This window comes from Scyliorhinus torazame, chromosome 13 (genome assembly GCF_047496885.1).
Source record: "Scyliorhinus torazame isolate Kashiwa2021f chromosome 13, sScyTor2.1, whole genome shotgun sequence".
NCBI lineage: Eukaryota > Metazoa > Chordata > Chondrichthyes > Carcharhiniformes > Scyliorhinidae > Scyliorhinus > Scyliorhinus torazame.
Genome location: NC_092719.1, coordinates 147,249,382 through 147,267,131, shown reverse-complemented (window position 1 = coordinate 147,267,131; position 17,750 = coordinate 147,249,382). Strand labels below are relative to the sequence as shown.

Here is a 17,750-nt window from a genome sequence, read left to right as displayed (position 1 = left end):
AAAAACAGTTACTTTGCATTTATCTAAAGCAGAATATTAATTGTTTTTGGTGGATTAACTAATAAATCCAAAGGCAATTTTGGGTTAGTTTCAACAGCTGAGCAATTTTCACAAATTACTAAGTACTGGACAGAACTGCCCAGAAATTGAATGCACTTGAAACATAGGTATGGGCTACGCAAAATGATTTCAAAGTTACTGAGTAGCTGTACTGAGTAACTGCTCTGAAAAACTGCTGGACATGAGGAGGAATCCCATTGTGGCCATTTTCAAGAGGCCCTTGCATAATGTCAAGTTATTAAATATAAAAATGACCACAGCGTGGTAATTTTAAAAATAAATTTGGTGATTAGTTAATTTGTACTGTGGAAAGGTAACAAATAAAGGTACTTAATAGCACACTCAACACTCCTTTGACATTATTGTGGTTTATTTCTGCATGGACACTCACTTCTTGCAAATGGCAGCACTCCTAGGTGAAGTGACATCTTTTTGATTAAACTACTTGATAAAGACAAAAGAAAAGCTTGCCCATCGCTTTCCATGACCTCCTCTTCAAGAGATACAAAAGTCTGAATCAAGTTACCCATTTCTAAAGACTGAAGAATGGTATGTAAACTTGATATGTCTCTAGCCCCTCACTACTGTTTTATAGCAAGGTAGTTTTCCGCCAGATTCTTGATCGGAACATGTAAACCAGGTGGTTTTCAATGATCTGAGAAAGGCAACAAAAAAAAACACTCATTGTGTAAAGAACAAGGCGTAATGGAACAATCCACAAACAGAAACAATTATTGCCAAAGAAACATCATTCTTCAAAAATATAACTTGAAAAGGATGGAATGAATAGTAGATTTTCGACACTGCCCTGCCAATATGAAAAATAGGTGAAGAATTCCTAGAACAGAACGCATCGGAAACATTTTAGTCAAAATATTTCTTGCTGTGAAAGGGGCTCAACAAGCCACACAATACTGAACAAATATACAAAAGCATTCCCTCAGCATGTCATTCACTGGCAGCTGTTCCCCGGCACCTGGATAATGTTTATACTTCATAACTTCAAGCTACGCATACTTATGGATAATGACAATAAATGGGAAAGTTTTAAAATAGAAAATGGTATCCTTCAACTCAGTTTACGTTTGTTCCTGCACAACAACTATTGCTACCAGCATTTTCTATCAGCTTGTTGAAAACTGTCTTCAAATACAAAGATGTGATTCATTTCTTGGAACATTTCTGCATTCTATTCTTTTTTTATACCAGGAACTTTCAGAAACTATACAGAGGTAATGTTACATGTCTGCACTGCTAGCAGGGAGGGATTCTTGTTCAATAACAGAAAGCAAATATCTCAGTGCGATGCCAGCATTTTTCCAATCAATATAATTAACATTGGATTATATGTTCAAAGTTTTTCCTCTGTTTTGGAATTTTCTGTGTACCTACTATTTTAACAATTTTATTCAACCATTTTATGGACCCTGGCAGCATTCTGGCAGTAGTACTGAAGACTTGTGCGCCAGAACGAGCAGCACCCCTAGCCAAGCTATTCCAGTGCAGCTATAACACTGGCACCCCTCTGACAAAGTGGAAAACTGCCTGGGTATGCCCTATCCATAAAAGGCACAACAAATCCAATCCAACCAATGACCACCCCATCAGTCTGCACTCCATCATTAGCAAAGTGATGGAAGATGTCATCCACAGTGCTAGCAGCAAGCGGTATTTACATAGCAATAAGCTGCTCACCACTGCTCACTTTGGGTTCCGCTAGGACCACTTGGCTCCTGATCTTATTACAGCCTCGGTCTAAACATGAACAAAAGAGCTGAAATTAAGAGGTGAGAAGAGAGTGACTTCTGTTGACATCAAGGCAGTATTTAACCACGTATGGCATCTAACCAGGAGCCCTGGCAAAATTAAACTCAATGGGAATCAGGGAGAAAATGCTCCACTGATTGAAGTCATACCTAGCATAAAGCAAGTTGGTTTTGGTTGCTGGTGGCCAATCATCTCAGGCTCAGGAAATTGTTGGGAGTTCCTCAGCGTAGCATCCCAGGCCCAACTACTACTCCAGCTGCTTCACCAATGACCATCCCTCCATCATAAGATGTTCCGAAATATTCGCAATTTCTCCGATACTGAAAAAGTCCATGTCTATATGCAGAAAGACCTGCACACCATTCATGCTTGCTGGGCTGATAAATGACAAATAACATTCCTACCACAAAAATGCTTGGCAGTTAACTTTTCGAACTAGACAAAATCAGCTTCTGGGGAAGGTGGGACCTGTACATGAAGGACAGGCTCACCTCCTCCGATGCTATTCTCGTCAGCTTGCTCGCTGCCATAAAATAAAACTCATGCCAGAAGCTGTGGCCAACACCCTTACCTGCATAAAATTTCCCCGTTCCATTATCCCCAAAGAATGGACTTCAAAATAGTTTTCCCCTTCAATTCCCTCCACCACCTTGCCCCCACCTTAGATTCTTGACCTCAATTCAGCTTAGGTCTCTACATCCAACCCTCACTTCTCTGCAACCAGCTTATTCCTCTCTTTATTCCCTCCATTCCATTATCTGAAATCATTCTGTTACTGCTGCCTTTTGGATGAGACTTTAAGCACGACCCACTTGCCTGTTCATGTGGCATTAAAGATAATATTCAAGGAAAAAAATGGTCACCATTGTCCTCTGTAGTAACACCACAAACAGCAAGCAATATGTTTTGGGCATGTTTAGCAGGGTGTTTCTTGGCGCTATCAAACAAGGCTCTTTATTTTTGGCCTCGGCGAGGAATGCCCCGCCGAAGCCGCACTTACCTTCATTTCCTGCACTGATGAGCTCAGCTCGTCAGTCTAGGAAGCGGTCATCTCAACCCTCCACCACAGCCTCCAGACTCCCCAACATCCCACGTTACTTGTAAGGTGGTCCTCAAACCCAACCACCCGGGACCTCTGATGGCCTGGGATACCCCCAGGTGTCGTTACGCCTGGTTCACGTTTGTGTGGACAAGTGCTAAACGGCGCCACGGAGCAGTCACTAGGCGTGGGCATTTGATCCCAGGAAGCTAACTGCTCACTTAAATATGCAAATCCGGATCCCGCCCAGTGAGGACGAGATCCAGATCGCAATGTCTCGCAAAAAGTCCCGAGCATCGCAAATCTTGCGAGAGGCCTCTCACGAGATTTATCAGTCTCCTTGTATCCCAAGCCAGGCACGACAAGGCCATTCAATTGAGCCCCTCGTTTTCCACTGTGGAAATTTGTCAATTGTAAAATGGCTGCCATGTCCGTCTACATAACAAAAGTGACTATAATTCCGAAGCAATCGGTTGGACAGCAAGTGCACTGTGACAGCCTGAGGATGTGAAAGGAACTGTATGAGTTGAGGTTTCATCTTTCTTTCTTCTTGCCCAACATTTTGGAATATGTTTTTTTAAATACCTCCACTTTTTAACCTTGCACTCTGCTTTCAGGAATCTCCTTCTATCCACTTGTGATTTTGTGCCCTCTCCTGAGTTGCCCCTTCAGTCCTAACCGCTCTAAAGGTTAGTTTTTGGCCTCCATTCTGTGAAGTGCTCAGGCATATCTTTCTATCTGAGGAGCACGAAAGCAAGTTGCTTTTGCCAAATGCATGGTGTACACAGTATTGCTTTTCTTGGTACTGAGATGGCCTGTGGAACATTCTGAAAGACACACAGAAGAGTTTGCTCACTGTTCTGAGCAAATCTTGCTACTCCCCCCCAAATTAATTATATTCCCTATAATTTCAAAATTCCACATGACGAAGTGACAAGCTCCTCCATTGCCCCCTCCCCAACAAACAATTTCAAACTGCCAATAGCCCAATTTTCTGGGATTAACCTAAACTAAATCAAATTAATTAGCAAACGATAACCTGTTAAACTAGATGAAATGAGACAGGAATATTTATTCTAAACAACTGATGAAGTTGTAAAACGCTATTGACGGGATGCTTACTAACCAAGCATCATGTTACTATTGTAACAAGTTTGGTCCAGATGGTGCAGTAGCATAGGGCACTAGTGCAATGACAATGTGTCAAAGAAACAGTACGATGGGCTTTTTCCCTATGAATTTAAGTCTTGGCAGGCTGTCTCATGGAAACAGCAGAGACGAGATGCTTCCATAGGGGGGGGGGATAACACTTTGCATCCTTATAGTGCTTTAACATGCATTAAAACATTAACATGCACATCACAGAGGTGAACAACAAGACAATGTAGGGTGGGAAAAGAGATAGGAAAGTAAACTAAGGCATGGTTAAAGGTCTTCGATGGATGGGGAGAATTGTAGCAAGGTGCTGTGGTTTGTGAAAGTGTGTTTTAGAGCATGTGACCAGATGACTGAAGGGTAAACCTTCAACGGTGGAATAAAAAAAGATGCAAACAAAACCAGCGTAGAAAGAGGAGTTGGCACATATTGGCATGGGGAGCCAGAAGAGAGGCTGCAGAGGAAAGATGGGAAAGGTTGCAAAGGAACTTGTAGACTAGAATTTTAAACTCACTGTAGTGGGGGACAAGAAGCCAGCTGAGGTTCATAAGTCGAAGTGGGTTAGGAAAGTAGGACTCAGTAGTGGCTAGCACATGTTAAGCAGTATTTTAAATCATCCAGAAGAGATTGGAAAAGATTGTAGTGGCAAAAAACAAGAACAGTGCTGAATGTTCAAAACAGACAAAGATCTTAGAAAAAAATTGGAAGTTAGACAGCAGTTGAAGAGGACACAGCAAATGTGGGCTTTTTGAGAAGAGTAATAACGAGGTTTGAAGGAAGAGAGCTGCTGACAATGTGAACAGGAATTGGCTATGTTTAATGTGAATCTAGATCAGGAAATGGAGGTGATGTCATGGAGGAACCAAAGTTGATAAGGACATCAATGGTAAAGATGGGGTGGAGTTACCATCCCGAACTTGAACTCATCCAAAATTCTATTGGCAGTACCATCTTTTCATCCATTACCCGTGTACACTGACTTCCAGTATGGCAGTGCCTCAGTTTTAAAATTCTCGTCCTCATGTTCAAATCCATCCGTGGCCTTGCCCGTCAGGTCTTCAGATCTCCGAGGTCCTCCAATTCTGGCCACCTGCATAATCCTCATCTCTGGAATCCCCTTCTCCACCATTACAATTCGCCTTAAAATCTAGCTCACTGGACAAGCTTTGGAGCACCTGACCTAACATCTCTTTCTTTGGCTTAGCATCATTTTTTTCTTGTTTGTCTGATTACTTTCCTGTGAAGTGTCTTTGAATCTTTTGTTAATTGTATGCAAGCAATGGCCATTAAATGGGAATTCACTTCTGCCCCTATAAATTCACATAGGCTGAAACTGTGGTTGTTGGATAAGGAGGTGGATGCTTATAATATGTAATTCTGTAAATAAATGCTTATAAAAGTATGTGAAGATTAACTTTTGTTTTATCCTTCACCTGGCGGCTTTCTAGATTACAACACCTTTCACTATTGCTGTTGAGTGCTATGAGGTGAGACTGAGTAATGAAGATGGTGCGGGGGTTCACGTTAAGGAAGGAAAAGATTGAGGGAGCCAAGTGGATAGCCCCAAGGAAATCACCACAAGTCAACAATTCTGTTCAATTACTACTCTACACACAGCACATCAGTCACATTCAAATGTGTCAGAATTTTAACACCTTCCCCAAGTTTTCTTTTCTTCTCAGTTTTTCTGTGTCTTCCATTATTTTTTTCTTCTTCCTTTCTTTCCAGTTTCTGCCCTTTAGAATACTTTGATGCTGATGCTTATTGGTGGCTTTTGCTTTTAAATCTGTGTACCAATGTTTTAATAGGTGTATTCTTGGAAGGCCCCATTTCTATTCTATTTAGAACATAGAACATAGAACGATACAGCGCAGTACAGGCCCTTCGGCCCACGATGTTGCACTGAAACAAAAGCCATCTAACCTACACTATGCCATTATCATCCATATGCTTACCCAATAAACTTTTAAATGCCCTCAATGTTGGCGAGTTCACTACTGTTGCAGGTAGGGCATTCCACGGCCTCACCACTCTTTGCGTAAAGAACCTACCTCTGACCTCTGTCCTATATCTATTACCCCTCAGTTTAAAGCTATGTCCCCTCGTGCTAGCCATTTCCATCCGCGGGAGAAGGCTCTCACTGTCCACCCTATCTAACCTTCTGATCATTTTGTATGCCTCTATTAAGTCTCCTCTTAACCTTCTTCTCTCTAACGAAAACAACCTCAAGTCCATCAGCCTTTCCTCATAAGATTTTCCCTCCATACCAGGCAACATCCTGGGAAATCGCCTCTGAACCCGCTCCAAAGCTTCCACGTCCTTCCTATAATGCGGTGACCAGAACTGTATGCAATACTCCAAATGCGGCCATACCAGAGTTTTGTACAGCTGCAACATGACCTCATGACTCTTCCTTGTAATGCCTCTACTGCAGTTTATGAGGTGATCTGTGGCCTTCTATCGATACAACAATATGCAATGCATCCAAAGTTTAGTTTCTTTCAAATTTTCTTTTCTGTTTTCTTTCTTTTCTCCATTCCTTTTGTATTGACTTGTTGCTGTTTAGTTTAGCTCTTTTGCCCGGTTTCTTTCTACTTGTTATTCTATATTTTATTTTGGTATTCTTGTGTTTCATTCAATTTCTGTTTCTTTCACCCTCTCATGTAATATGATTAAGAGCCTTTTATTTCAAATACTTACAGCAAAATTAAGTATCTTTCATAACAGTGTTTACATTATTATCACTAATAAGAGAGGCTCTAAACTACTGCAAAGATCAATGGAAACCTAAGGATTTCTCCAAGAGTGTGGAGATTGTAGATAGGCAGCAATACAACAAACTCAAAATATGTGTGTGAAACAGCCTGTCAGAACAGTGTGCTTTTATACATCACGGACTGAAGGTGGATGGATTCTACCTCCAACATAGCCATTCAATTCTTACTCAGATTATCTGGGATTGGGGATGAGAAACTGGGGACACCAATTCATGGTGATTTTTTACAAACTGAGGTTGTTTTTAAATTTGAGAGTAAGCTATCAACCTCCCCACTTCCAATGGAGGTTCCTAAAAGAGGGGGAAGAATCAGCAAAATAGGGTGGCATCTAAATAAAATGTAGCCTGAAGAGAAAACCTTGCAGATATTACTTAAAATGGAATCACATGACCACACAATTAAATAATAAGACAAGTTACAGAGAGGCCGAGAATGTGAGATTAGCTCAAAACGAACATCCATAAATACATATACATGAGCAGAAAAACGTGAGCAAGAGATTATACAGAAAATAATTAGACTGAGAGGACACAGTGCGTGAGAAAGGAGTATCTCCGAGAAAGAATAATGCTACGTGGCTGTAAAGGAGAGGATATCTGAACAAATATTACTAGAAATTATTGTAAAGGAGAGAAAATGTGAATTTCAAAAGAAAAACAAGAAAGACTGTGACTGGGGCATCAATTCAGCAAATAAAGGTGAACTTACACCTTAATATCACTAAAGGTTATTTCCTTATACACTTAAGAAAGCACATGGCTCATGATAGCATTTCAAAGGTGGTTAACAGTTCTAAGCTTGCTGGTTATAGGTTGGTCTACGATAATGGTTGGATTTGATCTGGTGGTTTCCAATGTCTCATTCTGAGATTCCCTGGCCCAGAATGTACACTCAATGGTGTTCATTACACTTCTGTTTGACCACAGATTTTCTTTGGGGTTTTGCACTTGAATTTGTTGTAATTATTGAATCATTTCAGGGGCTCTGTGGACATGTGTGAACAGAGAAACCAACTGTGCATCTTCTTAATCAATCAGACTGGACAAGTATTAATAGCGTGCAGTGCCTAAGCCAGACAGTGTAAGGTAGAATATTGAATTCAATGCCAAATCATGTACCTAAAGTGGAGCAAAGAGAGGGAAAGAAAAATAGGATTGAGAGAAGTAAAAGGAACAGAAATAAAAAGTCCTGTAAAGTAAATAAAATCTCCAACAAAAGCTTCACGCTGTTCCATGTGTTTCAATGCAGAGTCTTTCAGCAAGACACTATCATAGCAAAGCTTCTAGAAGATGAGAATAATTTGGAAGGCAACTTGCTGATTTTTTTGCATTTAAAGTGTGGATGCCAGAAGTTGTTGTCTGATTTACATTTTAATAATGGTGAGCGCATTAGCCAAATCCAGGTAGAAATGTTCAGAACAGGTGTTCAGTACAGTTACAGGAAGGTTATGTTAGTAGACTCGTTTCATTTACCACATATGCCATTAAATAGTCCTTCACTTTCAGGTATCGATGGGATATTTTGAATTTATCTATGATTTTTAGTTCCCTAGTTCTTAGTTTCCAGCTAACTAGTAATCATACTGATTTTCACAGTATGGATTGTCTTGCCAACCGGACTCTAGAAGAATTTGTAGCAGTTATGGAGTAAGAAATGATGCAAATGTCTAATTCAAATAGACTCACAAACCTCAGTGTAGCAGTAAGTATCTATTAGCGGTTAAGTCTATAAATCAGGGAGTCCCTATTACTAAGGTATCTCTTCAAGGGGACTCTAATGGGAGGGCTTCTCTTTACAGAGTATTCAAATATTGCTTTGTTGACCTTCTAATAAAAAAAGGTGACACTTGTATTCACAGAATACCTTTGTTGTATTGTTTCATTGTTCCAAGTTAAACCGTAGATTATCAGACTGCATTGTTTTTGCTTATCAAAGCTGAGGTTAACCTCTTTCAAAGCAACACAATTGTTCTACTGATGTTTAGGTCCAATGGCCAAACAAAAGAAAATATAAACCACGCTTTCCATCAGCTTCCAGTAAACTAATTTGTTTTTAAAAAGTGCAGCTGAACAAACTCAATGAAGACTACCAGCAGCCTAGCAGCAAACTCCTTTTGTCAGAGAGAGAGATCATTTGAAAGTCTTTGATAATTTGAATTCCTACAACTCAGGATGCTTACTGATTGAATAAGGAATGAGCCTACAAAAATGAATATTCATGAAACTGGAAAATAATACGGCCTTCTGAGGTTCTGTTTCTGTGTCAATGTGTCTCTATTAATGATATAAAATTTCAAACAGGATCCTTACAAAGACCATGTGCAAACTGACTAAATCTGATAAAAAACAATCATAGTGTGCTGGAGAATTTGTAAGTAACCAGGCTTTCATTTACACTATGGGGGTAAATTTGAATTGGTTTAGGATTCACAGCTGTTTTAAATCAAAAACACCATTTATATTTAAGCTTCAAATTCACATTTGTTTTCAGTTGCAGCTGAATCTAGCAATGCGGTCAGATAATGGTGCTCAGCTATTTACTCTGATTGTATTTTAGAGTAAAAACTCCCACCTCTTGACCTCAGAACTGACCTGAATTGTGAACAGAAGATAGACATCGGGCTGGTATAAATGGCTAATACAAATCTCCTGCAGGAAAGTAGTGCTCAGGGCATGCAGTGTGCTCGTAATTGAATACCACCCAACATTGCTCAGAGAAATGCAATGAGTCCATTCAAATACCCCCTGTCCTTTCCAAAATGAATATTATTCATTGTATCCTATTTCTGACCTTTTAAGTGTTTTTTTCTCTCAAAAAAGATAAGAAGATAAGCTAACACAGGCTCACAAAACTTTAACATGGATTCTGTGAAATTGGCCATGTATAAGCAGTTTTGCAGACCCTTACTTTTCCTGAAGGTCCTGACCATTGGTGCCATGCATGAATGAACTTTCAAATCAGATAACTCACACTGAAAACTCTGAAGGAACACATTTTCATTTAGCCATGTACACCCACCACCAAACCTATCCACCCATTTGCTCAGCAGTGTACTGTGTGAACTGGGTAAGTGTTGTCCAACACATTGCTGCTTTGAAAAGAAAGAGCTTTCAAATTCATGGGGGAATGTATTTGTTTCAGATCAACAGATCCAAATTGAATTCAATACCCCTGCGTAAAAAAAGGTGTTGGCTCACAAACCAAGCAACTCTCTGCCATTTAGCAGATCAAACTAAAAAACAGCTCGTGTGAGATTTTTTTTTCTTTTGCCCTGTAAATAAACACCAGTGTAAACTGGCATGCACAATACCAGCATTATATTGTTCCATAGTAAACAGAGGGCCTTTAACCTTTTATTAATAAAGCACTGTACCAGCTCAAGTACACTTCAAATCCATCAGACAGCCTCTGCATATGCACTTTACCAACATTTAAATTCTGTCTGCTCAGCGCTATTTGTCAATAAATTGCAAAATACCTGTGTTTATTTTTCCTGGAACATAGATATGAGCAAAGTGCAATATACAAGCATTGCAGAACAAATTCACAGCAACATTAGGCATCAATCTGAATAAAAACTAGGATCAAAATCATACCTCTTAAACGTTCTGGTAGTTTTTCAGAGAGGTATATACATTATTGTCTTATGCGGCTGGTTATTTGATGTCATGGCTGGAAGAGGCTTTGGTGATAGTGCCTACATCACTAAGATCTTCTGCATCTGGAACAGGATGACGCCCCTTCTCTGTGGCCCTCTTGTGGTGGGTTTCACAGGCAATACCATGACTACATTCTAACTAAACCTGTGGACCTCTTGCAGCATTTTCTGGTATTTGTTCATCCCTACATTTAAAAAGGAATTGACTGTTCACCTTAACACTCCTAATTGCAAATCAGATTAATTCCATTTAGGAGTAGGGCATTTTTTCCTGTGAGAGGATTTTATAAGCACCCCTCCTTCAGAATACATATATTTTTGCCAACAACACTGGAAAGGCTGAAGGGGCTCAGCTCTCTAAACCACAATAACCTCAAATGTCCAGACTAAAAGAAAAGTTTCACAGAAATTGTAGCAATTTTAGCATATACTCAAAAAGATGTACATATATTTATAGATAAAAATACTAAAGAAAACAATACAGTATAAAAATTCAACAGCTTTTGAGTCCATTCTACTTAGTTAAAATGGTAGCAGTTGTCTGTCTCTCAAGAGCTTTACTGTCACTATCAGTCAAATCCCTTTTGGATTACATGTTGATCAGGTCATTCTGAGCTGAATCAGACATGGTTACTATTTCCAGTGTTACTGCTGAAACATCTGCCAAACCATATCCAGTTACTAATCAAACATAGAACATAGAACATACAGCGCAGAAGGAGGCCATTCAGCCCATCTGCACCGACCCACTGAAGCCCTCACTTCCACCCTATCCCCGTAACTCAATAACCCCTCCTAACCATTTTGGTCAGTAAGGGCAATTTATCATGGCCAATCCACCTGCACGTCTTTGGACTGTGGGAGTAAACCGGAGCACCCGGAGGAAACCCACGCAGACACGGAGAGAACGTGCAGACACCGCACAGTGACCCAACGGGGAATCGAACCTGGGACCCTGGCGCTGTGAAGCCACAGTGCTATCCACTCGTGCCACTGAGCTGCCCATGTATATCTTGCTTCACCCAGAAGTACTTGCTTCACCCAGAAGTAGTTTTCCCACATACAAAGCATTAGGATTCAATTCAACACACTGTCCACACCACTACAAGACCTCAATGTCCTTAGTCAAATTTAAACTTCACTGTGGCAGTGCCAGGAAGTACTAAGCATCACTCAAGATAAGAATTAAACTGTGGGCTGCATTTTATGCTCTCCGTCAGCAGATTTGAAGATGGAGGGGGGACCACACAAAATCCAGTGAGTGGCCTTCCTGTCACCTACCTGTCCACCCCTGAACTGTCTGAAATTTTATGGGGGATGGAGAAGCATTGAGTGACACCTCCAACCTTTGGGCCTACTGACAAAAATAATGACCAATAGGTAAAGGTAAAGTCGCCATAGTCCCAGATGATCATAGGCTGTTTCCTCCTGTGAGGGGGAGAGCTGACTGGTGGTTATTTAACCTAAGGATCACCACACCTCAGGTGAGGGCCAAGGTGGGCCTTCATGAATAACCTCAGCTGACAAGGGAATTGAACCCGAGCTGCTGACCTTACTCTGCATCACAAACCAACTGTCTAGTCAAGTGAGCTGTACCAGTGCCCAATGAATAGCCGCTTAAGGGCTTCATTCCACCACCACAGGTATGTTGCCAGCAGCAGGAGAAGCTGAAACCTGCGGGAACACTACCAGCTTTCGTAGTACGACCTATAATGGAAAAAAAGAGGTGGGTACTTCCTTTGCAGGTCCCTTTGGCCCATCAAAGGTCCCCCTTTCCTCCCCACCCCAAAGCCCCATATGCCCAGTCATCCCCATCCCCAACTCCAAGACCCTTAACTACCTGTGGTGCTTGTGGCATGGTGTGGCTGCCTGTACTTCCAGCAGTTGCCAGCTCTTCCACTGGCACTATTGAGCCTACGAAGCTGCTGGCCAATCCGATTAGCATGCGGCTCTCTAAGGCGGGATGGGTGTAGACTCTTGACCTTGAAGCAATTAATACAGTTCCTGCCGTTAATTTGCTGCAGGGCACATGCTTTCCACTGACTTTTTAACTGGTTGAGCAGGGTGGGAACTGTGGCACCTCATGAAATCCAGCCGTAATTGTGTGTGCGCATGAACCTCAGAATTGTGTGCAAATTGAATGAAAAATCAGGGAAAAATTAATTGGTATCAGAATGCAATTTCAAATACTCTAAATATTCCTCTCAAATTTCTATCTGCCATGGCCTTCGTCTTTTCGCAAGATAGACACAGATTCTTTGACCCAGAATAGCACATCCATCCCAGAAAGACCTACTGTCTCCCATGAGAGCCTCTATTGTTTCTTAAATGTTTCACCTCCTCCACCATATACAGAATTCATTCCATGTGTTGATCACTCCCTGACAGGCATGATAAATTTTCCTTTTACTTATTTGAATCTTTGCCTTTTTGCCTCATTCTCAAGAGTTAGCTTCATAGCATCATAGACTTTGTTTACAGTACTGAAACTGTTGTAAGTTCTTTTCTGATGACATAATATAAATCCAAAACTTCTCTCCTAAAGATAAAAATGGCTTCTATATCTTTCAACAGTTATAGAATTTGAAAGAATAGCAAAACACTGAATTATCATATGACTAACTTCAATACAACTGCCATGCCTGGTCCTTACTTGGAAAGACTCCATTTAATATTTTTCATTCAAAATGTTACAGCATTTTTTTAAAGAAGGACATTCAGAATACTTTTGACTAAAAAATGGTGAATACTAAAGATTGAACTGATGATTGCAACAATCTAGGATACACAGCTTATCATGAAATCAACAGCTCACATACACATTTCTATTTTGTTTTATTTCAAGAAGGACAGCAATCACTGCTTTTTGATGGCAGTGCAAACTTTTTGAAATGTCTTTTTTGAACAATTCTGACTCTGTTTTTATGCTACACATTAATCAAAGTTATACCCTGTTGTCTTTGCACAGCAAATCAGAATCTGCCCCTGGCAAAGAATGAGGAAAAGTCAACAGGAATTAAGTTTCAGTGCAACTGTTTACTCAACTGTGGCCTGCAGTTATTGAAATTTTATCCATGGTTTTGTGTGACTACAGCTGTAATGAATTCAGCATGCCTGCAATTCTCTAAGTAATGGCACATTTATTTCAAGCAACAACCTGCATATCTATGTTGACCGAGGCAAACTGCAATCTGGATCAACAGGAAAAGCCATGGCATTAACTATACCTGTTGTTGCTGGAGATGAACCAATTCAGCAGCAGTCACTTCAATCGAGGATGTGTCGCCGTTTGATCTCCCTTCCCTTGTGCTACTGTCTGGATAGTGGTTACCACTGCTAGCTTCGTTCTGATTGGTTGAACAATTGCTTGCTGCCTCAATCCCAGATTCTTGCATCATGACTCAAAAACCTGAAAAATTATCCAGAACAACAGCTGTTAACATAGTAATCTTAGATTTTGGTCCTCTGTTTTTTGAGTTGCCAAAACAGTGAAAAGGTAGTAACTAAAAGCCTTTGAATTTATTTTGGATAGCTCTGCATAGACTTTGTAGTTACTTAATTACTTACACAAAAAGCATCCAGTTTAGTGAGTCACACTGGTTGGATCTTACATATATTAGAAAATTAATGCTAGACGCGAATATGTTCTATTCATTGGATCAGACTATTTCTGTGAGAATTAATTTCATTGGTCATGATAAAATAGCCATAAAACTAAATGCATACAGGATTTCTCAGGGTTTAATTTAGCCTTATTTTGTGTCAGTACTATGCAACATAATTAAAATGCAACAAAAGAGCAAAAAAGGCAATTAGGTTCATTTCCCTCCAGTAACTAATGTGAACAAAAAAGCAGAAACCCATTTCATACTTGCACTGACTTTTCTTTTTGCTCACATCAGTGACGGAGGAAAAACATTCCAATGAACAATCATGTGCCTTAAAAATAAAATGCACCATTATACTGGTACTCTGGAAAAGTTCAGTTGGTTTCAAAGCTGCAGTCGTCACCTCCAAGATTTTCCATATGATTGCACTCCTGTTACATTATTTGTTTCGGATTTTTTAAAAATTCTGTACGGACTGGTTCAAATTCTGATGTGATCTCCCCAGGCACCCCCCCCCCTCCCTCCACTCTCCAATCAAATGATATCTGTGTAACTACATTCTAGCTGGGAGTCAGGACCTTCAAGGAACAAAGAAAAAAGGGTGAAACATTGGGTGGGGGGGGCAAGGTATTGATCCATTTGAGGTTGCATCTTCAGTCTGCAAACAATGTTGTCAACCATCATGTCTTCCGATGTTGAAATAGTCATCTGTTTAGCTGGATTAATCGCATGCTTCCCAGACTGTGCCACGAATAGCCATTAATCTTTACTGAAAATTAATTTGATGAGCGTAACAGTAATAAGGTATTTGGATTAAACAACTGTAATGCTGGGCGACTCAGAAAGGTGTTCAAACATATACAGGATGGGTGCTGCAGCTTTAAATTTGGTTAAACTATAGAACAACTGTTACGAAGAACTAGCTTTTGCTGGATCAGTATATTCTGAAGTACTGTAGATAATTGACTGGGTATGAAAAACATGCCCTAGGTTACATGGGTTTAATTTTTCTGATAGTTAAGAAATAAAACCTAATCAGTCTGACAAAAAAAGTACCGCCTACTTAACTTTGGTTTGCCTTTGGCAATTGGCAGGCTTTTAATTCATTTCACACCTTGATAGTGATGTACTTGTGTGATCAAACCCAACAATAACTTGTACTTTGATGAGTTAACCTTTTTGGGAAAGTTGTTCAGCGAACAAGAAGAGAGGCTTTATTCCAGGACAGTTAATGAAGGTTGACCAAGTCAGGCTGAAATGAATTAACTTAACTGATCAATTATTTATATGAAGCAGAAAAAATGCCCTTAAAACACTCTGCCTAATCATCAAAGGAAGTGAAAATTGAGCTAAACACAGATTTATAATATCACATGCTTACTCCTGTGGGAAGCTCAGTCACTGGAACCAGAATGGGACTAATAAAAGCCGACTGACAAAGATTCCAAATTAAAACAATTTCAAATGACGTGAGACAGAAAATGCTTAACAGTAAAGAATGTTACCAAATCTGTAAACTGAAAACATAATTATCCAAACACAATGTGCCTATAATGCAGTTTAAAATACTAACGTACCATTCCACTATATTACGCATGCACGGTCGCCCCATAATGAATTTTCACAATTACAAGAGGAGTAAATTTTCTAATGCGCAGTAGCTAAAAAGTAATCAAGAGAATGAGCCTAAAGGCTATTTCAATGTATGCAAAACTACTGACCCACAATAAACTGAAGGTAGCCCACAATGAATGCAGAATAATGCCCAAATGCTAAGTACCTATTCTGATGAGGAACAGCTAAAATTAACACTCAATTAATTTTTGAATCGACAAACAAATGAAACTCATAAATCTACCTTCTCATTAATTTTACTGTAGTGTAATACCATGCTGCAATATCGAGAAGAAATCTTAAGTGTTATCCATCATGAATATCAAAAAAGGGTAGCACTAAAACAGCATAAATTATGTATATTACCTGTTGGTGAAAATGATAAATGTTTTATCATTTCCAATGCATAATGTGAGTTTCAGCGTTATTGAAGATAAAAAATATGTGGTTTTCTTTGAATACTCATCTAGAGCAAAACTGCATTAATTAATGGGGGGAAAGGGCCTGCCTCTCAAAACCATATGATTTGTCAAGGTCACAATGCCTGTTGTTTTTTTTCCTTTATCTTTGAACTGTCCTAGCATTCTGTTGGCAATGTTAACAGGTTCTGTCAGGTTTAAATGCACAACAAATATCCTGAAACAACAACAATATTCAGAACAATAACACAAACAGTCCTTGTAAAGGTTTCTAACCTGTTTACCAAACACCATGAGAAACAAACTAAGCATATGGTCATCTGCAACTACCTTTCTCACACTTGCTCCACAACACTGCACCTCTCTGTGCAGATTAAGTCAGCATTTGTTGGACAAAATAACTTTCTGTCCATCTCATGCACCCAGTACGCCCATACTTCTTTGTCTCTTATTGTTGGCGGGGGGAGGAAAAGAAAGCAAACAATTGCATAGATACCATTCCACTTTAAGGAAATCTAGTGGAGAACTAAACAGCTTGCTAATCTGCTAGCTCCTTCACTCAAGACTCCGATAAGAAAAGCAAACCCAAGTCTGCTTGAGCTGCATTCCATGGACAAGTTCCCTTCTTCTTTATCATAACACAGCACTAAATTTTGTTCAACCATACAGGATAAACTGCTGCTCACACCCGTAAACAGAGGTATATTTGTTTAATAACTGATTGCTGCCATAGCTACAGTAAACAACGTGCCTGCATTTGAGTTCATGAACAAACACATCATCTTGCAAGACCAATTTAACATTAACCAGGTGGAATAATCAACAGATTTTGGAGGTGACACTCAGCCAAGTCAATGTAAACAGATTGAGGAGGAGAAAGGGGCCATTCTTAAGGAATCAAGGTCGAGGCACTGCATTGTGGCTTGAGTAAACAGTGGGAAGAACTTAAGACAAACAACTATTCAGTCTTCTTTCATCCACTGACATTTATACAAGTGGTGAATTTTTTTTGTATTATTAACATATATCAGCTGCTGCCCACCATGAAATCAGCCCAGTGAGAGACCAGGCCAAGTTGTTTACAAAAGGTTATATTTACTCACAAGGAAGAATCATTTCTATCAGCAGTGTGGCTTTATCCATCCATTGCTAACCACACAGAAACTTGCTATATGCCTTTCATTTGGGTGTCTTTTTCAATTCCCCTTTGTTTTAGTTCACATGTGCTTTCTCCAGCCCTAATATGGACGGCACAACCAGAGAACATGAAGGATTACAGGGGAAATTATTCTTTTTAATATGGAATTTTAAAAAGTTGTCTGACACAAATATGATTTAAGTGTGCATTTAAACCGGTTTGAAATAAACACACTCACAGAGAGCGTTGTGCTCCGGGCAAAACTGAATAATTTCATCAAATGTCAACATGTGGGAAATGGTTTTTCTGAGCATGTGTAGTTCAAAGCATTGTAACACTTGAGCAATCTTGAAGCATCACAATGAGGGTGGATTTGAGGAAAATAGATACAGCTTACAACTGTTCTTCAAGATAACGTTTTCTCTTCAAGTTCCACATTATGAATTATTGTCCAAAATCTGTTTGTCAAAAATATATAATTAAATGATTTCCTTGACACTCCGACCTCATCAATG

The 17,750-nt window shown here is 39.7% G+C and overlaps 1 protein-coding gene across 18 annotated transcripts in view; it reads right to left on the bottom strand.

Annotated features, from left to right (window-relative positions):
• foxp1b (forkhead box P1b) overlaps positions 1 to 17,750 on the bottom strand; it is a 739,458-nt gene that overhangs the window by 377,120 nt on the left and 344,588 nt on the right. For all 18 annotated transcript variants that reach the window (XR_011934140.1, XM_072472250.1, XM_072472248.1 and 15 more), the window contains one exon: positions 13,684 to 13,865. Coding sequence is in view for 17 of the 18 variants with exons in the window: in XM_072472250.1 (XP_072328351.1) it covers positions 13,684 to 13,854 (171 nt within the window). In the remaining variant the exon portion in view is untranslated. The remainder of the gene's footprint in view (positions 1 to 13,683; positions 13,866 to 17,750) is intronic.